This window comes from Xiphophorus couchianus, chromosome 17 (genome assembly GCF_001444195.1).
Source record: "Xiphophorus couchianus chromosome 17, X_couchianus-1.0, whole genome shotgun sequence".
Classification (NCBI taxonomy): domain Eukaryota; kingdom Metazoa; phylum Chordata; class Actinopteri; order Cyprinodontiformes; family Poeciliidae; genus Xiphophorus; species Xiphophorus couchianus.
In genome coordinates, this window is record NC_040244.1 from 2,696,866 (window position 1) to 2,724,442 (window position 27,577).

At 36.3% G+C, this 27,577-nt stretch overlaps 1 protein-coding gene across 2 annotated transcripts in view; it reads right to left on the minus strand.

The window, feature by feature from the left end:
• Positions 1–2,491: 2,491 nt before the first annotated feature.
• The window catches only part of ptprr (protein tyrosine phosphatase receptor type R), a 33,882-nt gene continuing 8,796 nt past the window's right edge, over positions 2,492–27,577 (minus strand). For both annotated transcript variants that reach the window (XM_028044348.1, XM_028044347.1), the window contains 14 exons: positions 21,688–21,801; positions 21,465–21,611; positions 21,236–21,385; positions 19,078–19,200; positions 18,878–18,999; positions 18,063–18,191; positions 10,541–10,730; positions 9,167–9,251; positions 7,335–7,414; positions 5,779–5,916; positions 4,903–5,013; positions 4,665–4,822; positions 4,475–4,588; positions 2,492–3,331 (listed from right to left, as the gene is read on the minus strand). In XM_028044348.1, coding sequence (XP_027900149.1) covers positions 3,238–3,331; positions 4,475–4,588; positions 4,665–4,822; positions 4,903–5,013; positions 5,779–5,916; positions 7,335–7,414; positions 9,167–9,251; positions 10,541–10,730; positions 18,063–18,191; positions 18,878–18,999; positions 19,078–19,200; positions 21,236–21,385; positions 21,465–21,611; positions 21,688–21,801 — 1,755 coding nt within the window. In that variant the 3' untranslated portion in view covers positions 2,492–3,237. The remainder of the gene's footprint in view (positions 3,332–4,474; positions 4,589–4,664; positions 4,823–4,902; positions 5,014–5,778; positions 5,917–7,334; positions 7,415–9,166; positions 9,252–10,540; positions 10,731–18,062; positions 18,192–18,877; positions 19,000–19,077; positions 19,201–21,235; positions 21,386–21,464; positions 21,612–21,687; positions 21,802–27,577) is intronic.

The following is a 27,577-nucleotide window of genomic DNA, read 5'->3' on the forward strand; positions in this document are numbered from 1 at the left end:
TGTACCACACCCTAGTATACAGACACATTACTACGTCAGAGGCAGTGTGTGTTGTTGTACCAACTCCTGTAGGGGGCGCTGAGATGAACTCACTCTCACTTCGGTCAGGGCGGTTACTCCAACGTTTGAATTTCCATCAGATCCCTGAATGAGCCCGAAGTGAAAAGAGAGAGTGATGGTGTTCCCAGGAGGCAGGCTGGGTTTTGTAGTCCAAAGTTTCATGTCCCATGATTGTGTCATAATGAAAGAAGTAAATAAAAATATATCTGTACATAAAAAAAGTCTTTAAAAGTTTTTTTCTTCTTTGTGGTCTATCCAATTCGGTCCCAACAATCCCAGTTTTAGCAGCAAGACACTTGTGTTTGTGGCAAATGGATTGAAATTCAACTCCACACACAAGTTTAAAAGCACTTATATGTACAGGTACTGTACAGGTGGTCCCGTTCACACAGAGAGCCGATCAGATGCTAGAGTAGCTCATGTTCTTCGTTACTGGCATTACATTAGAAATCTAAGCTCCATGAAACACTGGAAACAAACAGTTTCATCAGTTTCATCACAATCTGTCCTAAAATGCACAATTAGATAGTCTTTTTTTTTTTAGTAATTTCTTGACTGAAACACTTTGGATCATATTTAGTGTGTTTTTTTCTCTCCTCACTTCGATAAATATGGGTTTCCACTTGGCTCTTGCTAACCTAATCAAAGAAAATTAGGATTGTAGATTACAAAAAGTTAAGAAATATGGTTAAAAACATGTAAAAATAAACATATTACATTGACGCAGCAAAATAATGTATCACATAAAATGTACAACAGCACACTGATGAGAATCCTGCACCACTGCTTCAGATTATTTCACATTTTTTGGTATAAAGCGGGGTTACCATCACTGTTGGAGTGTAAAGATTTTTATTAAACTATATTTTTTTAACAGTATTTTTTTGCTAATGCTGCCAACAACAAGTCTAGAGAGCACAGCTTTAACTTCTTAAGGTAACATTTTCAAGAATGAAACAAGGAAAGGTTGATCAAAATATATATATATTTAATGTTTTTTTATGTAGGTGGATTTTATTTTACTTTTTTCTGGATTTATTACGTAAAATAGCAAATCAAATCTGATGTTTCTGATGAATAAACATGACTGGGATAAAACCAGCTGATAAAAAAACTAAAGCAAAGCGGCCATTTTCTAATAATAATAATTTATATTCTCATTATATGTCTGAAAATTGGATGAAAATAAAACCAAACCTTTTTATGAGATCTATACATTTTGTTTCGTTAAACATCTCCCTCCTTTCTACCATTAAACGTTTTATTGTTTATTTTATTTTTAACCAATGCAGCTCTGGCTCTCAGACTGCATTTATTGCAGAGTAAAAAAGTAAATATTTTACAAACATTATTAGTGATTGTTTTAACTAAATATTGCATCAGAAAGGCATGTCATCTACAGCAACTATTTGCTTCAACGTTAAAGCATACAACACGGAGCTACTAAAGCTAAAATCAATTAATTGCTTTCTTTGCAGCAGAAGCTTATTATCCAACTGGGAGCTTTAAACATTTATTTTATGGAAGAAAAAAGCTCCATGTAGGCGCTCACAACCAGTAGATTAAACTGGATTATTATTATTATTATAACTAACTGACAAAAACTAATTTGAATGCGGTTTGGTTCACATGTTACACAATAAGCCGTTTCCAGTACTAAACTGGTTTAAGTCCTTGGTTAGCACCAGACAATATTTTCAGTTAACTCTATAAATAATATATTCGACTCAGTTCCTTTTTTTATATGAGCAGACATCAATAAGTCCTGCTGTAAAAGTTGCGTTAAAATCCACTTGTTGTTGAAAGTAGACGATATTGCAGGGAAGGCTGAGATAAATGGGTTATTTTGTATTTTATTAAAATTAGTGTAACTAACCCTCAAATAAACTTATTTTTTATGTTAAATTGTCCAAATTGGTTACTTAGGGTTTTAACTTTATGACTTTGTTTAAATTTTGACCTTTTTTGTGTAAATTTGTTTTCTTCTGGAATATTTTGCATAAAACTGTCTCAGTGCTGCCCCCATTGGTTGAATGATTGCTACTGCAGTTGAATTCTTCACTCTAGAAGCATTTATTGTATTTTAATCATTTATTGTAAAAATCCCTCATCATAATAAGAATTTTGATTTATTGTCTCAAAATGTTCCAATTAATGATGTTATAAAAACAAAACTGACATTATGGAAACATTATTTTTACTTTTTCGCCATTGTTGGAGCCACAAGAGAGCCAGTAAATATCAGTAATTTTGAAAATATTAAATGTAGTAACTGTGTGGATTTTCAGGCTTTCTGCATGTTTCACCAACTATAATTTCAGGCTTTTGAATACTTTTTAAAACCATAATGAATTGTTTTTAAGACCTGTAATACAAATTTCATCCAGCAAACTGGTACAAAGTTTGCAGTTACAAATGACAGACACAAAAAAGCTACTTAGATTTTTATAGGTAGCTTTTTCCATCTGGCTGACTCACCATTTTTTGTCAGTTTGTCATAAAAAAACAACTAAAACATGACTGAAAAATGAATTTAGTCATTTAAACAGAAAAACACTTAAACAAGGTACATTTTAACTCATTCACTTCTATATTTTCAGATGGTTTAATGATGGTTTGGATTGTCGGGCAACTTACTGATTATCATAAAATGTGTTTTGGATAATATTCTGTGGATTTCCCACTTGGATTTTAGGGAATGAACGTAAACATGATGAAAGACGGCAAGAATGTAAAACATTTCTCGATGTAAACCCTGTTGTTAAACAAGACGTTTTCCATGTGATGAAATTCCAGAGTAAATTGCACAAACAGGGATATATATTTCCACAGCAGCTAAAACTAAACCAGGTAACAGTCATTTTCCAATAGATTTCTGAGAAGAACATCACATTACAAAAGAATTTAAAATCCTATTAGACACAGAGAGACGTGTCGAGTCAGTTTCTTTAAAAACCATCCCAAGTCGGCTGGGCGACAGAAGTCCATCGAGCGCCACTGATCGCCAAAAAAAACAGAAGAAGGGGTACATCTCGAGTGTTGGCGTTTACCTTCCCCTCTTTTCTTCTCCAGTCTCTGCTCACTATAATCACCCTTCAGCGTCTAAGAGTCTCCCCCTGGTGGCAGAGAACTTCCAAAGCTCATAAGACGTTTCCGTTAACAGCCGAGGTCGGACGCTCACTGGCCGGATTCAGCCGACAGTCGCGCCTCGAACAGACTCAGGGCGTGATGCACAAACTCGTACTGCTCACCTGTTTGGATCATACCTCCTCTGCACAAGATGGAACACAAAACACTGGTTACTATTTATTTAATTAACCTAAAATGCTACATTAAAGCAAGACTGACTTTATATTACTTTATGCTTTTCTTTTTCCTTATTTTTTTGGACTGCATCACACTTAACATCACAACTTTACGGGTTGATTTTTTAAATCACTCTCAATTAAGGCAATTATTAATGAATCTAGTACATATAAAATTTGTTATTTGAAGCAGAAATAAACAATACAGGTAAGTTACTGACAAAGTGTTTGAAGTGCTTCTATGAGTTGAAAATGAAGCTTAAAAACTTCAAGATAAATAAGATAAAAGAAAATCTAAATCATAAGTGTAAATTACATAGAATACGTATTGTTTGAGTTATAGATGCGTAACTGACAAATTATTGTTTACTTTAGGGCTGCAAAGAATCAACTGCCAATTACTGGCTTATTAGATTCGCTTAGACCTTCTTTTAGTGTTGTAGTTTGGCTGCTATCCAGCAGAGGGCGCTGATGGTCATTTTGAGGCAGAATCAGTTGATACAGAAACAAAGATGGCGGGTCCATACAAAACGGATTTCAGTTTGAGATGCTAAATGCACTTTATGTGGTTCTGTTTTTAAATATAAACACTCAAAAAGCTCTTTGAGTTTCACCCTAACGGTGCTTATTCTGCTGAGCTCAGATATATCCGTTCACATCAGTCTCATGGCAAAACCACAAAATCTTACTGAGAATTTTGTCTAGTTTTTAGTGCAAATATTCACTAGAAATAAAACAAAACTAACTTACAAGTAACTTTTCTCCAAGATATAGGAACTTGTTTTGAGTGAATAATTTTTTTGAAAAGTGAAAAGTTCTAGTTCAATTGACAGATTATTTCACAAGATATTTTTTCCCAGGTTATAAGTTAAACAATCTGCCAGTGAAACTAGAATGTTTTTTTAATCAATATTAAGAAATTATTTACTCTAAACAAGTTCCTACATTTAACAAAAAGTTACTTGTAAGTTAGTTTGTCTTATTTCAAGCATACTAAGATATATTTGTACTTGAAACTAGAGAAAATACTTGTTTTTGCAGTGTAACTGCAACCAGTGACTCAGATAAGGAGCTTTCTAACGTCTCTCAGAGCTTTAAGCTGTTTTTACCTGTCGGCTCGGAGCTGGCAGGTGATGTTTAGCACGTCCACCACCCCCTCCACCTGCAGCTGCCGGCAGCCTGTCGTCGTGGCGATAAAGCATCCCGTCCGGCCAATCCCAGCACTGCAAACACAGGAACACACAGGTTGAGTGTATTCAGACATTTTATCGGCTGTGAGAGCGAAACTTGAGTTGGTACCTGCAGTGAACGATGACGGGCCCCACGCAGGCGGCGGTGCGTCTCTCAGCCTCAACATCAGCCATGAGCTGCAGCAGCGGCAGCGCCGAGTCCGGGGTTTTGTGATCGGGCCACGATGTGTACCAGTAATGCTGCAGGACGCGGGTTTGATTCCCGCACTGCTCAGAGACACAGGAGAGGTCAGAACTGAACCTTAAGCCGGGTTCATCATCACTCTGCAGGGGAAAGGAGGGCCTACCTTTAGCGTGAGGCTGCGGGTTGCGTAGTGCTCACACTCCCTGATGCCGTTCACCAGAACCTCCACCTTCCCGTAGATCCCCCTCTTCTCCGGCCAGTACAGGACACACTTCTGCAGACACACAGAGTGCGCTCAGATCCGATTTACAGATCAGCCCTGTACATCGTTTTGAATAGTTCTGCACCAGAAGAAGCCAGACACAGTAATTCAGATATAAACAGTGTCTCCCATAAACAGAGCACTGCTGTGTGGCGTCTACATTCCTCTGCATATTTGGGTCGCTTTGGGGTCCCATAGTTTACACAGAAGTCTGATTGCTATGAACAACCATGTAAAAAATAAATAAATAAATTGGATTTCAGCAAAAAGATTTGAATTAAGAATAAAGAATGTCTTGCTTTTTGCTTTTTGAATGTCTTGAGTTGGTACCTGCAGTGAACTCTGATGCACAGGAAAACATAGTTTGCTATTAATACTACTTAGTGCGGTTGTGCACGATAAATATAATTTAAGTTGCTCTTTATTCTATTTTTTCCATCTGAGTACTGTTTACGTCCCAACTTTATCTTCAAATGCTTTAAGAGCCTAAATACGATCATGTTTACACTATTTTATATTAATTGTGTCCAATATAACATCTGGTGTCATTAGACTACCTTTACTTTTGCACACAGAACAATTTCTGGTCACGTGAAATGTTGAAATCAAACTGTTCTTTTTGCATATTTTATTTCTGGTTCGAGGCTAAAACTGAAAATATGAAAAACAAAACCTTCTTGGTATTTTGTATCTGATTAAAAAATGATCACTTTTTCATTGTTTGGTAGTGAACTAAATGGATGGATGATGAAGGGATTGTGCTCTTGTTCGGGTTACCTCGTTCTTCTCCTTCAGCTTGGTGATCATGACGATGACGGGCGACTCCTCCTGCCACACCATGTGCCAGAAGTCATTCACCGTGTTCACCATGGGGCCCTGAGTGGCGATGAAGGCCCTGCTGTCGCCTAGGTAACCCTAAAAAAAGAGCCACCGCAGTTTTACTCTGAAATCTTACTCTTTTTTAATACATTTATTCACATAAAAACAAAGTGCCTCATGTTTTTGAGCCCACCCTGGGGAATGTTTTCTCCCAGTCAGCTTCAGAGATATTATGTACAGTAGGACAAAGAGTTCAAGTGTGACAGTTTAAACTGTTTCTGCAGAGTTTCCTGACAGGAAGGAGCTCCATTGTGTGAGAGTCTGAGAGCGACATTACAGACTTCAGCGGGAGTTCACTTTCACAACGTTTCAACACGAGGAATCCAGAAGAACAAAGAAACGCTGCAGACATTCCAGGTTAATGACAGAGTCCTTCACGTTTTGGGTTTTCATTTTCCTTCTCAACTGATGGAGAAAAACAGACAAAACATCCCAGATATGCAGACACAACAACCTAAAGCTCGATGCAAATATTCAGATTCTCGTAGTTTGTTCTGTTTGGTAAAAGTACATTAGTTATTAGTAACACACGTTTATATGATAAAAACATGAAACAAAAAGCAAGAAACATTATAATGCAGTGGCACAATAAATGACAGTAATAAAAAGATGAAATCCAGACCAAAATGAATCAATTTTCTAGTCATAATTAATCAAAAGCAACCCTAAACAGATGGGTTTTAGTGATGATTTAATGGAACTCAGTGTTTCAGCTGTTTTGTGGTTTTCTGTGAGTTTGTTCCAGATTTGTGGTGCATAGAACCTGAATGCTGCTTCTCCATGTTTGGTTTTAGGAATGCAGATCTTTAATGTGTTGTGGTGTTACATCAGTCAGCAATTTATAAATTAACAGGAAAAGTTTGTTCTGTCAGCTACAGAGTGTTTTAGTCAGAACGCCAGCAGCAGAGTTCAGATTTTTTTAGGCAGACCTGTGAAGACTGTTGCAGTAATGAATGTGACTAAAAAAAATGCATGGATGAGTTTCTGTGGGTCTTTCTGAGACATAAGTCCTTTAATCCAGAAAATGTTCTTAGGTGGTAAAAGTCTGTCTTTGTAACTGTCTTTGTGTGTCTCTGAAGGTTCAGACCCAGATTTCTGACCTGATCTCTAGTTTCTAACTGTTAGCTACATGATGCTACTAGATGGTTCCTTTTTTCCTCTCAATAAATCTTCAGATCTACAATTAATATTTCCAAATCAATTACAAAATTTAGTTTTAAAAATCTGTATTCAGATAAAGTCTGTAAAATTCAACATTTTTGTCACCAAAAATTGTTTGCAAATGGACAGGAAGTGCAAAAAGTGCCACATAATTATTCATGGTCAGGTCCAAAGAGCTTAAGGGTTGGAAAAAAATCAACAAAATACATAATTAGATAAATAAATACAGCCAAAAGTTCATTAAAACTTTACACCAACTGGCTGAAATTTTGTGGATGACAGCTGCTACTCACCCTTATGTAGTTGGCATTGATGTAGGAACTCAGTAGATCATTGCAGCTCTTTGACTTCAGGATCACTCTGGAGTGAGGATCTAAGACACAAGAAGAAGAAGAGGTGAAGAAAAGAAAGAGGACGATGAAGTGAAAGATTTTAGACTTCACTTGTTTTAAAGCTTAAACTCTGATATGTTTTATTTAATCCCTGATAAAAACTCAGTCTGGGAATTTGAACGCTACATAGCAAAGGTGTGGATTGACTTCTTTTTGGTTCAACTGCTACAAAATCCAGAGTCAGCATTAGTGTAGAGTCTCAGGATGTGGAAGTTCTTCCATATCACTGAGGCCGGATAATTATGAGCCCAGAATCCTGAAGTAAAACATAAACCTAAACATGAAACCACCACTGGGGCTTTGTGTTTGTGAAGCTGCAAGAAATCTTTAGTTTTCATTCCAGTTCAATAAAAAAATACTTTATCAAAATTTTCTGTCAGAATTTGTATCATCAAAGTAACTTCAAAGAGTCATTTTGGATGGTAATTCTGTGGGCAGGAAGGATCTCCAGTAGCAGTCAGTCTTGCAACAAATCTGAAAAGGCCTCTGACTGAAGATTGCTGCTAGCATCTCAATATCCAACAAGCAGAGGTGATACTCTACAGTAACATGTCCACCGGTTGCTAACAGGCACTGCTAATCCACCTGATTTGCTTTTACTGCTCCTCTTTAGATCTCTGCCTGATCACATGGTTAGAAAGCCGGGCAGAGAGATGCTGGAGTAGGGGATATGATCCTTCCTCGTTATGACAGATGACTTCCACCTTCTCTCTTGTTCAACTCTTCTGGGATTTGGCGTTGTAGCTCAGGCATTATATGAGCTTTCGAGATGCTAATTAGCTGGTCCCAGTTGCAAAAACAATAGCTTGTTGCCATTGTTACGAGTCATAATAACCATCTGAAGAGCAAAAATCTGTCCAGTTGCACAGCATCCAAAACCAGAGGGAATAAAGCATCCAACACATCAACCAAAAAAAAATCATAAAAGTATAGAAAAAGAACAAATCATAGCTAACAGATTTAGCTTAACTTTAGCCCAACATGTTGCCCCAATGTGGGGCAATATGTTTAGTAAATCTGTAGAAAATTGGACACCAAAGATACATTTACAATAAAAACCGACAGGCTTAGAACGGAGCCTTGAGGAACTCCAAATGTAAGCGAAGCTGAGAACTAGATCAGCATGCTGCTGTCTCAGTTCAACTGATTTATCGTGTTGATTTTACATAATTAGTGACCAGTAAAGGTGTTTAAAGTTTAAATGTTACAGTGGAATATCGAAGCCGTAATTAGGAAACGCCTCCTTTAAACCCTGAACTCCTGACCCAGATGAAGTGCTTAGGATCGATTAGCACGGATTACTCTGGATTTGACAGATCCGTCAAAGCAGATCGGCAGACCTGTTAGGACTGACCACAGCCCTGCACAGCACAATGAACACTTTGCAAAGAAAACAGAAAGTGGAGCACAGGAAGAGGTTTGATTGACAGCAGCTTTAGGTGAACATTCCTTTCTCCTGGTTGGCTGCAGGAAGGAACACTTCTGTTTTTGATAATCTCACCTCTCACGCTACAAAACATGAGTGCACAATCCAGAAATTGTTCATTATGTAACATTTTAATCAGAATAAGCATCCGACTGTGAGAACGGACTGTGCTCAGAGTAAAATAATTGGAAGAGGAAGGGTGAAATATTCCCCGTCTTTGGGATGTTAACCTTTGACAACATCTTGGTTCAAGAGGCAATGAGATGTTTTGGAAGAGTTGCTGCTTCTTAGCAACTGGAGGACTTACTGGGCAGAATGGTCTTATATCTGTTCTTAGTGCCATGGTTTGGGACATCTAGCTCCTTAGGGTCGATAAAATTCATCGGGATTTCCTGAGATGGGAGGAAAGACGGGCGTTAGTGACACAACACACGTTACCCTCAAGATAAACTGAACATCATAGACAGTGATCGATCATGTTTACGATGAGACAATCTGAACCTGAAGGCCTCTGGAATCATACAGTATCTTCTGGTTCGTACAAACTGGTCTGATTAGGAAGGAAAGCTGGAGTAGTTTTTATGCATCTGAGGTGGAAAACCACAAAATTGAAAAAGCCCAAACACAGAAAATCTGTGAAAAAAGGGCCTCAAGAAATTTCCATGTCTGCACAAGATGACTCTTTGCCTCTTTAAGCAGCTCTTCTTTCTGGGTTTTGGTTAACTGTTCTTTGTATTGTGGCTAAATTGTCACACAGATCCCTTTACCAGATCAAATTCTAGACACCAAAGCTGAACAGACTCCAGATGTTGAACTAGTAACTTGCTATGAACAAATTTCTATTCCACAATCTGAATATATTCCTAATTCCTCACACAGATTTCCATAAAACGAACAGATTGCAGTTCTAAACAGTTTCTAAATTGTAATCAGATTCCCATCATTGAACAGATTCCTGATCAATTTTCTATGTTTGAACAAAATCTTTAAACATTTCTTTACTTTGATCAGATTCCTGAGTGAACGGATAACTAAATATATTCTGACTGAACAAAGTTTCCCATCTCTAAAAGATTCATAAACATGTTTGTTCTTTAGTTTTCTGAATCTGAAAAGATTCCAGATTTTTTTTTTTGTGCCATTTTCTGGACTTTTATTTACTTTGTAAGAATTAAAGGTGACCTATTAAGCTTCCTTGAACAGGTTAGAATAGATCTATGGGCAATACAAGACATGTTCATTACATTTTTTGCACAAAATAATTCTTAAATAATTAGATTTTAGTCTGCTCAGTTCAGAATGAGCTGTTTTAGGGCGTCTTGTCAATGCGACTTGACAATTGGGAAGTTTTGAAGCGTTTCATTTTCCAGACACCAACAAACATTAACTGGGGTTTTTTTAAGTGCTTGGACTGTTTCTAGAAGCAGTTGAGGTCCAAATTGAAGTATAAAAACATGTAAGCTGAGAATTTTCCTTAATAATTCCCTTTTAAAGCGATTGTGTTCATGCTTTTCAGCACTCGTCATGACGGAAAAGGTTTAAAGAAATTTAAATAACTTATCCTTCAGTGAAGACAAAAGTCTCTTCTAAAACGTCTAAATAAGTGCAAATATTGTGTAGTCTTCATCAGCACATCTAAAATGTGTTTCTGTGGAGTAATAAACCGTTTAAACGGACTCACAGCAAATTCGACGTGCAGCTTGTGCGTGTTGCTGATGACGTCACGAAGCTGTTGCCGTGTCAGCGGTCGTCCGGCCGACAGCAGGTACTCTCGGGCCGCCGTCTCTCTGGGGGTTACCACGGAAACATTGAGGGGTTCCACCGATCCGAGAGCCGACATGTCCAGCACCAGGGACACATTAGAGCCTCGTCTGCGCAGGAAGGATGGGAGAGGACACATAGATTAGTGTCAGGAGTGGAAAGTCTCTCGCTTCCTTCCTGAGTTTTATTGGAAGTTTAAGACTTTTAGGATTTGTGGCTCAAAAGGAAACTTGATAAAACTGATGATAGATGGAGGTTCTTTCATGTCAGTGAGGTTAAAGCTTAATATTTCTGTTCATGAGAACATCAGGCCAAGGAAATTACGATTCTTAAGCTCTGCCTAGATAAGCTTCAAGCTCCATAAAAATACTCAGTCCACACATAGTCAGATATGTGGAAAACTGAATAAATTTTTATGCGTTTTGGCCTTTCATCCACACGAAAACCCCACTGAAAGACATTAAAGACAATTCCCACATGTTACAGTCTGTGACAAATAAAGCACCAGTATATCCACATACTTGTTTTTTTGACACGATTCTCAGTCAATATGTAGTCTTGTGTTTTAGTAACGTCATATTCTAATAATTTAAAACTAGCTCAACTTATTATACTTATACTTGCTGTACATATATTTACATATATATACTGTATCTGTATTTTTTTGAATCTTTGCAAGGACTGCTCTAAGTTGCTTTTTATATTGACAGCATGTTATATTTTATTTTTATTTTGTCTACATTGTTACTCAGTGGTGGTTGTTGTGTGTCTTGTCTCTATGCTGTAACTGCGAAATCATTTCCCTGCTGGGATGAATAAAGTAATTCTATTCTATTCTATTCTATATATCTGTCCACACCATTGAATCTCCTGGCACCGTGTTTTATTCCTAACAGGAAGTTGTGGTTGTTTTGAAGGACTCTGATTGGCTGACAGGTTTTAGCTTTGTGCTGCACTGCCCCCTATTGGTTTGGTTTACAACAACACTCAGTGGCAAATTTGTGCTGAAAGCGTTTCTGAAACCGATACTGTATGTACGTTTTTTTTTGTTTTTTTTTAAATGTGGCAGAGAAATTTGTTTTTATAAAGACCCGGCAGTGTGTGTGAAAGGCCCCAGGAAAACAAATATAATTTAAAAATGTCACGTGTCTGTGAAGCTAATATTTACACAGATAGCGTTAGCTTATGTTGACTGGGAAGTTTACCACGTCACTGCTGCAGTTCCCACTGCTTTCCTGACATTTTTCCATTACTTTCAAACATCGGTGTCACAGCATGTAGCATCATTAGGCATTTTCTTTTTCCCTGCCCGTCTGCCTCAGATGTTGTAATTGTCTGGCTAGATAAGAGGATAGAATTTAATACTGGCTGAACTCGCAGTGTTTAAACCAGGGATGTCAAAAGTGTCAAAGGGGCCATTTGTGGCCCTTGGACTGATTTTATGTGTCCCTCAACTACAATTAAAGAATGATAGCAATTTTGCCCGACCAGCACAGGTGTTTGATGCAGATGGAGACTTTTTATTTGTAACTAAGTTAAAATTATTACTGAAAATGTTGAGAACAACACGAAGTATCCATCTCTTTATATCTAAGCTTTTATAATAAGTGGAACCACGTTTGTCCAGAAATGTATTCTTTATGATGAGCACCTGACACTGACCTCCTCTGGTTTTAGCAGCTTTCTTTTGCTGTAAAAAAACAAATTATGTAAAATACAACAGAATGCTTTGGTGGGTTAACATGAGTGGGCTGACCCGGTCTTTGTCTGGCTACGTGTTGGCCGGTTTCCCCTCCAGGATGCCATTGCTTCCAATTTGTTTGATTGCTGATTGGCTGGCATCCAGGGTGGACAACACACACGCTGACAGACACCAGAAAAACATCCTGTTCTCACTCCTGAGCCTCAAATCTTCCTTCCTTTTGTCACCTTAAGAAACACCAAGTGTTCTCCCTGCTCCACCCGCCCATCCAATCAAACAACCAGAACAAAATGGCGTCCGGCATTCAGGTTCGTTGCTTCTCAGAGGAAGAGAGCGGAGCAGCAGATTAAATAAAGAGCTCAGCACCAAGCCGAAGCGTCGATAAAGATATTTTCTTTACAGATGTGAACCTACTTAGAATCAGGAAATGAGCCGCAGACAGGTTTTAAAGAGCTGCTAAAGATACAGCAGATGGAAATGCAGCGTCTGAGTAGCAACATTTAAGCTCACAAACTAAGCTTCCTGCAGCGTCTCCAGAAACATTCAGGGCCTCTGAACCTTTAATATGCAATAAACCTCAACAATCCAGGTATTTTAGATGTTTTACCTCCAGATTTAGAAATGTGCGCTTCTAGAAAGATCTCAATTGAATAATTCTGACACTAAAGAAGTCATTGAAATAAAGATTTAGTGTCTAAAATTGATACATTTACATATTTCTGCTGTTCTTCTCTAATAATCTTATTGCATACACCTGACCTTGTTTGAATTTTGAAAGAAAAAAGTATTTAATCTAATCTAAACTAATGATTAGATTAAATTAAAATTAGATTTCATTTTAATCCCATTGGATTAAAATGAAAAAAGCTAATCTGAAGAAAAAGTTCAACATGTAGTTTTTATACCTGACATATTTACTTTTGTAATATTCTTGCCTGTCTCTCTATTTAACTGAAAATGTTAAATTTTAATTGCCATCTCAAGCTGTGTTTGTTGTGTTTTTATGATGAAAAGCACTTTGAAATGCCTTGTTGCTGAAATGTGCAATACAAATAAAATTTGATTTGATCTAAAAGGTGAATTTTGGAGCTTTTCTTGTTAAATTGTTATGTACCGTATTTTCCGCACTATAAGGCGCACCTAAAAACCTTCAATTTTCTCAAAAGCCGACAGTGCGCCTTATAATTCGGTGCACCTTATATATGGACCAATATTGAGCCACAACAGGTTTCGCAACTACGGTAAGCAGACGCCGACTTTATTTTCCCGTAGAGGAAGAAACGGAGGAAAGCAGACGCCGACTTTATTTTCCCCGTAGAAGAAGAAACGGGAAAGCAGACGCCGATGCAGCCAGCAGTGCACGCTGGGTTTTGTGTAAAGACCCCAAAATGGCTCCTATTAAGAGACATGCTTGCAACGCAGAGTTTAAGCTCAAGGCGATCAGTCACACAGTAGAACAGGGGAATGGGCTCTTTGCACCTGCCGCGCTGACGTCACAACCGCATGCGCAAATGCGGCTCTCTTTTTTCGCTTTGAGTTACCATGACAGCTAGAAAAGACAAAGTCTTATTTCAGACGCAAATAAAACAATACTATGAACATTGCTGTCTTCCTAATATAATGGGCTTTTAAGTTTTCATGGATTTCCAAACGATCCTGAATTAAGAAGACGGTGGCTTGTAAATATTCGTCGCTACCAGTTAAAGCTAACGCCGCACAGCAAAGTTTACAGCCTTCACTTCACTCCGGATCAACTTCTTCAGCCTAAAGAAGAAGGTAAAGGAGCTTTCTGTGTTATTTCCATGGAAACACTTCTGTATTCAGCCTGAAAGAGTTTATGGGAACGAGAGAGCAGACCAGAACCAGACAGCCGAGCTACTGATCCGCCTGTACAAACCGCTGTAAACACCGTCCTGCTTCACAAGAAACATGCAAAACTAATAAAGCGAAATAACACGGAGACCTTAAGGAACACGGCCATATTTTTCTAAAAGCAACAACTCTTAACCTGAACAGTCAGCTGAACTAGAACTCCACACCAGAGCTAATGCTAAGCTATGGGCTCGTTGTGCTTCAGAAGCAAAAAGCCTGAACCGTAAAATCCCCGTTACTTGGTCTCTGACACTAACGACAATAAACCACGTAATATACTTGAACATAAGGTAAAAACATTGTCCGTTAATGAATGATGAAAAATGTTTAGATACTTAAATAGCACATTTTTACAAGAAAAATGTCTAGCATAAGCTAAAGCTAATGTTAGCCACAAAGTTTAAAGAAAGTAAAACTCACCTTCGTATCTGTGTATAACAAGGCGAACATCTTAAAACCTTTCTCCAGATTATTGTCGGGGCTTCGGCTCCATGTACATCATTAAGCTGAGGTGCAAAGAGCCCATAGAGCAGCAGCGAGAGAATTTAACATGAACAATCAATGGTGCAGAAGTGGAGGAAGCAACAGCTGTTCATTTTGGGAATGAACGGAGTTTTCAGAACGCTGGTTTGTAATCTAAAGTTTGACTGACCTATCTGACTATTTTGTCGACATTCCCTTTAGCGCAGTTCCATCTAATGGATGCATAACGTAACCCCAGCCTCTACTGTAGCGTCTATTCTATGCGCCTTATAATGCGGTGCGCCTTATATATGAAAAAAGTTTTAAAATAGGCCATTCATTGAAGGTGCACCTTATAATGCGGTGCGCCTTATAGTGCGGAAAATGCGGTAAGTCATGAACTGTTTTAGGTATAAAACTAATACATTTGATAAATATGATGACAGTAACAATAAACAATGTTCTGCTGCTCATCAAACTTATTTCTTCATTTTAATCAACTCTTTAGAATTTTACATATGAAGAAAATCTAATTTTTTTCTGCTTTAAAGCACAATTAGTTCCCCAGGATTTAAAATCAGAAGTTGAATGGTTGAAGGAAGCCCTGCTAACTGAAGTCCAGAAGAACATCATGATTCTCCTTCAGAGCCGAGCAGAAGAATGAAAGTATTTAAACAATGAGCCTTACATAAGCCGAGCATCCTTATTTAAAAACACGCCTCGTATTGTTAATATGATGGGAGCGGAAAAGGTCATTAATACTCAGGAAACCAACGCAGTTTCAGATTAGAGATTAAAATCTTTTACAATATGTGGCTTCATGGTAGTTTATAGTATGAAGCAATGATGCAACAGTTTTAAAACTCAAAATCCAAAAGAAGATACTTCACTTATTTTTGCTTTTATCTGAAATGTTTCGACTAAAACAAAATAAAGCAGATTTTTACCAATTTTGTTATGTAGCAAAAATATATCTGGTTAAGATTTTTTTAAATGAAAATCAAAAAAATAAAGTTGTACTTTTTGGGGAATAGAGTAGTAATATGAAAACTAACACAAAAAACCCAAAATAAAATATTCAGACAACGTTTTCTTGTAATTTTAAGGTAAAATTGTGTCTTTTTCCTGCAAATATTATGACTTTATTCGCATAATTAAACAAAAATTCTAACAGTCTGGTCCTAAAACTGTTACATACTTAACTAAAAACCACTTTTGGAAATATTTTCTGTCATTTGTAAATTCTTATTTAGCAAAGAAAGTGAGGGGGGAAAAGTCTAAAATTGGATCTGACATGAATAAATTTGAAATGTTATATTTAAGCTGTATTATTCAGCCCTGCTTACTAACTACAGTAAGTTTCAGCATCAGAAATGCATTTATTTTAAAAAGTACTTGCATCAGAGATTAAATTATTTGTATTTTACATTTAAAATCAAATTTACCAACAGAAAAAGTAAATAAACGTTACAGAAGATTGAAGTGAATCATTATTGAAAGGAAACAGAAAGTAACTGAGCAGGAGACGATTAAACTAAACCAAAATAATCCAAAACTAGATCTGCTCCTCTTCGCTAAGTTTAGCGGAAAATTTCCAAAGATGCTAATAATATCATAAATGTCTCAGTCATAAGCTGAGCGGAAAGAAAAATTCCTGAAATTGCTGCTTCAAATTGAGGAAGACTTCAGGAAGGTGAAGGTTAATGAGGCCCAACATGGAGGAAATGAGTCGCCTCTCTTCTGAAAACACCCAGCATGAAAAAATGACTCAAACCTGCGAGACTCAGTCAAAGTAACTCCATGAGAGGCTAATATCTGCGTTTCATCCAGCTATTAAAATGATAAAGCAGTGCAGACATGAACTCTGGTCACTTCTGAACGATAAGATTAATGCTGAATTAAAACTTTACAGTCCAGTTTCCAGAAATAACACGTTGAGAAGAATTTTTTTTAAGGTTTGTAGCCTCAGATTCAAACTGATGCTGGGAAAATTATCTGCTCAGAAAGTATTTTCCTTCAATATAACATTTCATCAAAGCAACATGAATTAGGACGTTTGAACAAAACTTTGGTAACAATTTGTTTTGTAGTTTTCATAAAACTCCAAATACTACTTTATTCTTGTTTTTCCTCACAGATTTTTGACTTTTCAAGTTCAGAAATGTCCTTGTTTTTTCTAGGAAATCTCTAAGTTTAATCTCACAATTTCTGATTATTTTCTGGGAAATATTAGACATTTTCAAGCTCAGAAATTTCCATGTTTTTTCTAGAATATTTTAGAGATTTTTCTAAAATGTCAGTTATTTTTTCCCAGTTTTTGACTTCTAAAGCTCAAGATATTCCATGTTTTCTCTAGAAAATTTAAGAGATTCATTTAAAATATTCTGGGTTTCTCTAGCAAATTTTGCTATGCAGAAATTTCCAAATTATTTCTAGACAATTTATTTGAATGGGTTTAATGCAAAGTTCCACTAAAACTTGCATAAAAAGTGTCATTTATGCAAGTTTCAAATGGCTTCTAATGGCATATTAATTAGTTGAATGATTATATTTTTAGTTTTTTGTGTTGGAGGTTTTATAAAACTACTACTTTATTCCCCCAATATTACTTTATTCTTGCATTACTCTGACTTTACTGTCATATGACTTTATTTTCATATTTCTACAACTGTATTCTTGTAACAGAATGTTTTTATAAACAGTATTTGTACTTCTTACAGTTAGCTAAAAATTATTAATCAAAATTTGTAATAAATAGATTAATTATAATAATCTTTGTTATCAGAATATTATCGAGATAAAATATTAAATCCACGGGAAAATGGATGGAAAAATGTCCAAACAGAGACGATCTCTTTTGGTTCTCCAGCCTATAAAAAGTACCTAAAAACAACACACAAACAAAAACTATTTATTCTTTTGTTGTTTTCTGTGAAACTGCTAAAAATTGAGTTAATGGGGATAAAAATGAAAAAGACAATTCTTCATGTTGCTTCTTCTGCAGCACGTACAGAACCGAACACCTGACTGCTTCAGCAATCAGAGGTCAGAGGTCACTGTACTCTAAACACACAGCGTATTGTTCTGGTGGCTCATTAAGACGGTTTTCCCCTCCAAACATTATGAACGTTTCCACATTTCTTCCTGTTTTCTAATTATTTTGTTCCATAAATGAGCCCAATTGTTTTTGCTCCATCATGTGTCTCAATATAAACCAAAAAGCAGATCTGAAAAGGTCAAATTAAGAGATTTAATATAGTTTTTATTTCAGTTGACTGGTTAAGCAGTTGGTAAATGATGATGAATTAAAATAAATTGATTTAGGGGAGAATAAGATCTCAGATTAAAAGAATATTTTGGATTTATTTTAGTTTCTAACTTTATTAAACACTTCCTGTGCGCTCACCTCTCCTGCAGGCCTGCAGCCGGTTTCATCCTGAAGGGGGAGGGGCAAGGTTTCAGCTCGTTAGCACTCGTTACCGGGGGAACGCTACTTGGCGGGGTGTGGCTGTCGGTGTTGATGATTGGCACAGGGCTACAGAAAAAAAACAACAGAAAAATGGCGGTCAGGACAAACTACAAGACAAAAACAAAGACAAACTCATGCTTTGACTGTGCATCAAAGCCATTAGAGAAAAAAACACAAGTGTGAATTTCTGCCAAATAACTCGTACATTTATGGAAATTTCTGATTTGCAAAAGTCGAGGGTTTTTCCCCCCAAAATTTTTACTTTTGGAGCTCAGACATTTGCTCATTTTCTCTAGAAACTGACTTTAATCTCAAAATTTCAACGTTTTTTTCCTTGCAAATTTTAGACTTTTCAAGGTCAAACATTTTCTTGTTTCTTCTCACAAAATTTATTAGATTGATCTCAAAATTTATGATTTTTTTTCTTGCAAACTTATTAGCGTAATCTAAAAATTTATGTGGTCGGGGGATGTTCTATTAAATTTGAAACTTTTTATACTTTTTATAACCCTAATGCATCATCGTCGATCCACACGCGGCAAAACATTCGCTGAAACATATAAAATAAGTTTCAAATACTGTGTTTTTATAGCAATATTACAATTCCTGAGGATAGGAAATATTTTTCTAGATAAAAATAAAAAAATCTTAAAAATTGATAAACAGGAACAAACATTGTGTAACAGTTAAGCGCAGCTTGTTTATTATTACTGATCATTTACGAGGCCACAATCTTCCTTTGGTTGGCTCACCTGGGCAGAGGGACGACAGGAGGAGCGAGGCGGCGGCAGGCTCTGATTGGCTGCTGCTGGTGAATGGGCGTGGCTACAGCTGGCGGGAGCTCAGATTGGACCATACTTTCTGACGTAACAACCTGAAATAAAACAGCCATCATTACCGCAGCAGAAACATTCCACAAAATCAGCAAAATAAAAAATTTGATGTACCAGACCTTGGTGCCCTTTGACCTCTTGTGAGGGTCGGGGGGGAGGGTCAAGCTCACGACGTGGTCGAGGGGCGGAGCTTTGAGCTGCTTCTCAGTAACGGGAACTTTCTGCTTCATTCGGTACAAAACCTGAGGAAAAAATAACCTGATTAAAGATTAAAGTCTGACCGTCCCATCAGACAAAACCTTCTCCAGTTTAGAGTAAAGAGGAAAAAATCTATTTTCATAAATATTCCAAAAATGTTTAAGAAAATATAAACAAGGATAATTAAAAGTTAAAAAAATGTTTTTAATAATTTGGCTTTTTCTTTATTTTTGAATTATTTTGAAGGTCGTTTTTTATTTAATAATACATTTTTGCCTACTTTAATTTATTGATTATACTCAGTGATGATTATTATTATTATTTTACCACAATTATCCAATTAAATTTATTTCTGAACATATTTTCAACAAGAAGTACATAAAAATAGATAAAAACAGACTAAATGTATAAATATTAATATAATCAAACATAAATTAAGCTGTGAATACTAATAAGGAATAATGTGTAAAGTATTTTTGTAACATTCTAGTGCTCTTATATTAAAATGTTTTAATCAAATCTTTTCAATTTTATATTTTTAGCATAAAACATAGATATACTTTGTTTTTATTATTTTACTAACTCAATAAGTGTTTAGTTTACTTTAATTAAAGCTAGAAAAATAAATATATGTAATGGTTGCATTTCTAATACGAATAAATAAAATTTATTAACTGTGTGTGCAAATTTATTTCCTTGAAGTTTGGGCTGATTTTGAAACATATTTTTTGTTTGTATTGACAGAGAGACATTTGTGACGACTTCAAGCACAGAAAGGTTTACATTTTTAATATAAACTAACTTTAAATCTCTATTTAACTCCCATTTTTTTCATTTGATTTTAAGTTGTTGCCAACATTTCATTGAATAGATAAAAGCAATCGGATGAGATCCTGCTGGAAACTGAAGGAAGTGTTTGAGGTTTCTCTGTGTGTTGGGGCGCCCCCATGTGGTCCAAGTGTCAAACTACAAAGGAAGGAATGGAAAATATATGTATTTTACTTAAAATGGATTTACTCCTTAAAACTCAGGTTATTATTATTTACTAAATTATCATTTAAATCTATTTAAATATTTATTTTTTATTTTCTTAGCACTGATCAGTTTTTAGCACAATATTAATGTTAATTTTATTTTTTGTGAGTTGCAGAACATTGAGATGATTGTGTCAAAGTTCTGGTAGGTATTAAGTAACAAAATGACACTTAAATAAAACTTACAAGAATTCATAAATGATAAAAAAGATTGTTAAAATGGGGAATAAGACAATAAGTGTTGAAATTAGACATGTAGAAGTAAAAAGAATAAGTATAAAAATAGATGTAGTAATTATATTCATGAAATAAAAAAAAACATTTGGAATATATCAAAAACATGATTATTAAATGTTACAAAAATAAGCAAGAAATTGGAGAAAAAAGATTATTTCTTTATTTGTAAAACTGAAGAATAATTTCAGATGATGCTCAACATTCTTCAGTTTAACAGTTTTTTGTAGGAGTTTTCATAAAATTATGACTTTATTCTCATAACATTACAACATTAGTTTCTTAATATTATGACTTTATTCTCCAAATTAAAAACAAAAAACAAAACATCTTCATCTGGACATATAACTGTCACAAACAAGAGACAGTAGTCAGCAGAAAAAGACCAGGAAATACTATGAAGTCTATTTTTCTCAGCACTTTTAATCTTTTCTGATAATCTGATAAGCAATATTGTAAAAAAAAAAATCTCTGAATGCTATACAACTTTTTTATACTATATTTATTTATATTTTTAAAGAAACAGAGGTACAGGAATGGGTAAGAACAGGAAGTGATACTGAAGCCTAGTGGTGGTAAATTCCTCTTCATACCTTATTAATCAGATTTTTTACATTTTTTATCTACCATAACATAATCTGAAGGTTTTTTACTCCATTTGGGGACCAAATAAGTTGATTTATTTACTGATATTCAACATAATCAAAGTCTAAGAGTGGAAAAACGTGACTTTTTATCATGTAGTTTATCAACAGACTGAGTTGGGTTTGCAGAGGAAAGTTCTTCCTCTATGAATGTGTGTGTGGTTTACCATTAGGCAGGTGGTGATGATGAGGAAGAAGGTGAAGAAGAGGACAACGTTGTAGAGGCCATCTCTGCTCTGTGCGTGATCCCTCTGATCGTCCTGCAGGACGTTTTTCTTTGGAGACGAAGGGGAAGAGTCTGGGACGTTTCTGCAGCACTGGAAGGAAAGCAAACATGTCGGAACGTCGGAACATCGCCAAAAAAGAGCCGAGGATTCTGGGATTTTACACATTTACCTCCGGTTTGACCGCCGTGATGCCGAAGTCGGCCAGATGGTGATGAAGGACGCTACGGTTCAGTGATTGGACAATCTCCTTCGCAGGGCGGAGCTCAAAGATGTCCCTCCTCTCAGAGGAGACGAAGAGCTCGATGCCGTTTCTGGCCTGTAAGGAGCATCCGTCCAACAGGAAGTGAGCGAAATACGGAGATGAAACGGACTGGGACGAGGGGGAGACTTACATTCAGCTTGTTGATGTGAACATGTTGAGGAGCGATGCCGAGTGACGCCGCTACGCCGTCCCGGAACCACAGGAGGTGACTGATGTTCAGCCTCCTCACTCCCACAGCCAAGTACTGAAACAAAGAAAACAAATTAAATACAGGCTGGAACTTTGGATACTACTTTACTTTCCCTTTTAGAGCTAACAGCTATGATTAATTAGCTTCATACCTGCTCAAATATTCAGAGGAATCCATTAACACACTGTTTGCAAACCTTTCCCACAGAAAAATTCAAACATTTTCAAGTAATGTTTGAAAATGGAGATAAAAACAATACAAATGAACTAATTAAAGACAATTTCGGTTCACTTTTATATGATATAATTAATCACTCTTATCAACAATATCTTATGATAGTATCTACATTTTACAGCAGGGGCAAGGTAAACTAAAATAAAATTTTGAAACGTTTCTCTGACACCCTAAACACCCAACTGGTCCGAGAACAAAACACTCGGACGCTACATTCTAGCTACATTTAGTAACTAGTTAAATTTAGTTATCTACTAACTAGTCATATTTAGTTACTAGTTAAATGTATTAAATTAGCTACATTTAGCAAGTTACTAATTGTAGCTAATTACTACCCAACTCTGCTTTTAGAAATCATTAGTGTCCAGTTTGAGCATCTGCTGTCCTGAGATTCTGTCCAACTGGATAAATATTCAATTAGCACCAAAAATGTAACAATTATTCCACTCCAAACAGTCCTTTGTGATATTAAATGATCCAAAAGTGATGCAGATCAACTCTGCCTTTATTATTTGTCCTGAACTTATCCATAAACCCACTGAACTGATATTTATCGCTTCCTCTAAGTGAATAAAAGCAGAACATACTCAGAGAATATCAGGTTGCTTTTTAAAATGAGATTAGAGGAAAACAAACAAGAAGTCTGACCTCTGCAGCTTTCTGTCCACCAACCTGAAGCCCACCGGCTGCTTCAACATCCCAGTGTGTCTTATTGTGTACATGTGTGTGCGAGAGTGGGTGGCTGTTTGCTAATGGCTAAAATAACAACATGTTCTGCTGCCACTTAATTCAATATGAGGAACAAAACCTGCAGCTCACAGAGCCGATGTTATCAGACTGCGGCTGGTTACACTCAAAGAAAAACAGCCTAACCAAGAGAAATCCTCCAATAATATTACAAATATTTTTAAATAATAATCAGTTTACACCTGGGTTTCTGTTTGAACTGATCTTTAAAATCTAAAGTTTTTCTGTTCTGAGATTTTCTCTGTAAAATCTCCAGGCAGCAATAATCCACTGATTTCTGTGTAAGCAGATAACCGTCCCGGAGTCATTTAAACTCTTCAACAAACAGACAAATAATAAAACGCCTTTACATTAAAAAGCTAAAAACAATGAGGTAAAAGCTAAAATAAAGATAAACAATGTAAACAACCTTACCAAGCCAACCACGCGAAGCTTTTCTCTGAATGAAAGGAGGCGAGCCGCCTGTCACTTAGCGACCGGGGACTTTTCGCTCCATTTCCTGATCTACTCATTCCCTGATCTCTGATTGGCTTAGAGCCTGACACAGCTCAACCCTCCACCTGATTGGCCGTCGTCCGGGTAATGCCATTATCCCACTGTGCTTCCTGTTGGGATCAGGTACTATTTCTGTCTAAGCCACACACACTCTAGCAGTTATAGGCTGTAATTAGCCAACAGCCCGGCTGGAACGGGGACAGGGCCAGGGGTCAAAGTGCACTCAGGGATGTGGACAGGGTTCAATCAATTAGTTAGCAATTAGCAGAGGATCAATACGACATTTTAAAGCCTCCAGGACAGAGAAGCTGATTCAAACAACTTTTTAACGGATGACGACTGCTTTAGATCCTCTAGAGGTAAATGTGGATAAAACATAAAAATACTAATATGAAAATATTTTATTTTCAAAATAAACAACAAAAATGTTAGTTTTTTTAAATGAAGGTAGAACTGGACAATATAGCTGAAAAAATATCACAATATTATTGTTTGATATCAGTCAATATCAATAATTATCGATTAGTTTTTTTTTTGTTTTAAATATCTGAAATACTAACAAACTAGTGAAATAACGTTTCCTGTTTTATCCAGTTTTCACTCTGCAATGTTATTTTTTTATTTTTAAGCAATTATGAGTCGAAACCTTAAACTGCTGCAGTGCAACTTACTCAACATGTTGTTGCTAGGCAACCAAAATTGGGGGGGAACTTGAAACTGCGGTGAGTTAGTTCATTGAATCAACATAGCTCAGTTGGCTAATGCCTTCCCTCTGCCTACATCTCCCAGAATGCTGTGCGATTTTGTTACAAATTTCAAATCAAGATAAAACAAATTGTCTGTAGTTAATTAATCACAATTAACTGCCTTATTCTGTAGAAATTGGATAAGAAATTAAAAATGTTCTGACAGATTGCTGCTAATTGGAACAGTCTGGTTTTGTGGCATGACTCAAATGTGTAGTAATGGCGCCTGCAGGTGCGCGACGCTAGCTAGAGCAGCTAATAGGCGGTGTCTAATCCAGTAACATGCATCGACGGACGAACTTCCAGATATGAATAAATTATTCTATTTTTATCTAAAACCTGGTTTTCTTTTATGTCATCTAGAGATGCAAGTTTTTTATTTAATTCAAAAATATTTTATTGATCTCAAAGAGAAATTACAATTTTTAATTAGATTTTTTTCTATTCAAACGGTTCTGAAATTCTGCTTAAATTATGTGACTAGAAGAAAAGATGGTATAAACAAATAGAACATTTATTTAAAATTAAAATAAAAACTATAAACATCAGTAAATGCTTTAAATGCTTGAACACAAATGTGCCGACTCACAGCGTTGTTGCCTTGACAACGGAGCATGCTGTGAGAAGCAAAGGTCACATGGTGTCTTGGAGGAATGTGATGGAAAGTAAGAAGTTACCATCTGAAGTTTCTCTCCCTTACATACTGTTACATCACATTACTGTAATTGTTTTGCAAACTGCTGCGTTAGAGGGACGAATTAAGGAGATTTAAATGAGAATAATCGTATTTATGAATGCATTCTATGCTCTTTTTAAGAGCTGAATGAGCAGATGACCTGCTGACCGCATGTCAGGGTCTCTCTCAGCTTGAATGCTTGAAGGGAAACGTCTAAGCACATTAGAGGATGCTTTTCAGAGAGACAGCTTGCAGGGACCCCGGGTCATGTGACTACACAGAAAGTCTCAATCTGTGCAAAGAGCAGCTTTTATTTTCCTAACTGAACATTAAAAACAGAGACACTGTCGTCTGCGGACTGCCAGCATTCCCATCTGTCTTTGAGATTCCACAGGAGGTTTCTGCAGATTGTCGCCACTCCCACGATGCATCTGCGGCCATGACACCTCCGACTATTCTGTCTGCAGACTGTGGATCTGCTGGCGGTGGTTATGCTAATACCTTGTAGCTTCTAAATGCATCTATTCTGCAGAGATCCAGACATTTTATTCAGGTTTATGTTGAAAGGATGCTTGAAAAACAGCAAATGGAAATCTGAGTTTGATGGTTTAATGGTTCATAGATCTGTTAAAGTGAAGCTCATGACTCAGACAGTCATTAATGTTCCAGCCTTAGATTAGCCAAAAATGTTTTTCTACTCAACAACAACTGGACAGTAAATCATGCAAAGTTCATCACTCCTAACAACAAAAACACTCAATCTTACCAAATGTTTTTGGTCTAGTTTCAATTACAAATATCTTATTACACTGGAAATAAGACAAATCTAACTTACAAGGAAGTTTTCAGGGATATGTAAAAGCTTGTTGGGGCCTGCCATGCAAAGCAATGGCAGGAACCTATTACTATTCTCCCAATTCTTTATTTTTCTTCCGTAACCGTTAATGCGGCTCATACCGCTGGGTGCACACCTACAAATGAGGTATCAAAACGTGCAGAAAATTCACGCCATTGGAGCTATTACTTTTGGTGGGATTCGGGGTTAACGTGGCGACATAATTCGCAAAAAACTACGAAAAAAACCCCATTATAAGTCAATGGGAAAAATCCTAGAAATACCCTATTTTTGAGGATTCTCTGTGTCGTCACAAATTCACGTAGAAATGCCAAATTTCATTTTGTAGATACGTCTGTGATCTCTTCGAAAGTGAAGACGGCTCGTCGATACCAATTACGGTTTGTCCACAATTTGCCTCTAAGCGACCCAAAGTTTCTAATTTTTCCTAAAATTAGAGTGCATCTCTCACTGATTAGAGTGAGAAATTAAGACAACTTTTTCACCCAAAATAATTTTGAAATCGCCATCACGCCCACAAATATCGCACGATTGGTATCAAAATCGGTCCTGACATTGATACGCATGTCTGCTCCGGTAAAATGTTTTCGAAATTTATCTAGACCGTACGGTTTTCTGTCACGGTGCTTCAGAGCAAAGTCATGCGACAGGATTTTCTAGGCTGTCTCAGGCTCTGTCACTAACAGTTCACACCTTGGTGAGAAACTTATTTACCATAGCAACGGAACTCAAGAGGCTATTGGCTGCTGATTAGGACTACAAATACGCATCACTGTAGTTCTATCTATAGTGGAACGCTCAGTTGAAACAGATCAGGACTGAACTGGCCTTTAGAGCTACGTGCTGCTATGGGCTGTATATAACTGATTTAACTCAGTAACTGTTACACATGGGATTAGTTTGGAACTTTAAAATTAAGCATACTGAAAATTTCAAAATAAAAGCCTTGAATATTTTTAAATCAGGTAATTGCTCTGTTGAGCATTATAATTGATTTAACCCAATGACTGTTATACATGGGATTAGTTTGGACCTTTGAAATGAAGCATAATAATAATTTCAAAATAAAAGCCTTGACAATTTTTACATGAGATTATTGCTCTTTTCAGCATTATATAACTGATTTTATCCAATGACTGTTATACATGGATTTAGTTTGGCCCTTTGAAATGAAGTTTTACAAAAATTTCAAAATAAAAGCCTTGGCAATTTTTACATGACATTATTGCTCTTTTCAGCATTATATAACTGATTTTATCCAATGACTGTTATACATGGATTTAGTTTGGCACTTTGAAATGAAGTTTTACAAAAATTTCAAAATAAAAGCCTTGACAAAAATTTTAAATCATACTGAATGGTGCACGGCCACCTTACTTAACGTTCTTGTGATTCTCCACATGCTACTGATTACATTGCAGCGTTCTTTAGCATCGATGCTAATTTCTAGCATGACAACGCCGGGCCCAAACCGACGGGCACGCTTTGGCAGGCCCCGGCTAAATTTCTTCAGAAATTTTCTAGTTTTAATTAATATTTCCTTAATATTCCACTGGTGGATTATTTCATTCATAAGATATTTTTCCCATAAGTGAAAAAATCTGCCAGTACAACTAGAACTTTTAAAATAAATTTTAAGGAAATATTGACTTTTAAAAGCTCATATCTCACTGAAAAGTTTCTAGTAGGTTAGCTGTATCATATTTCAAGTGCAATAAGACATTTGTAGTAGAAACTAGACCAAAACTACTTGGTAAGATTTTGTGTTTTGGTAGTGAAGGAGCACTAATAGGCAGGGCCTCTGTTGACTTAAGTCAGTGACTTTAAAGGGAGGTGAACATTTGAACAATTATTAATTTCATGTGTCATAAATTTGTCAGTATTTTGTGAACATACTGACAAATAATTGTCTTTGTAAAATACTTTTTTAGCAAAAATTTTTGTCAAAAGCCAAATTTGTGGATCTTGACTGATTTGTAAAAGCAAAGAAAAGGTAAGAAAAAAACAATAAACTGGTTATTTAGAATAAAGCTCCATAGCATGAATAATCTTATTCTGCTCCGTATGTCTTATGTT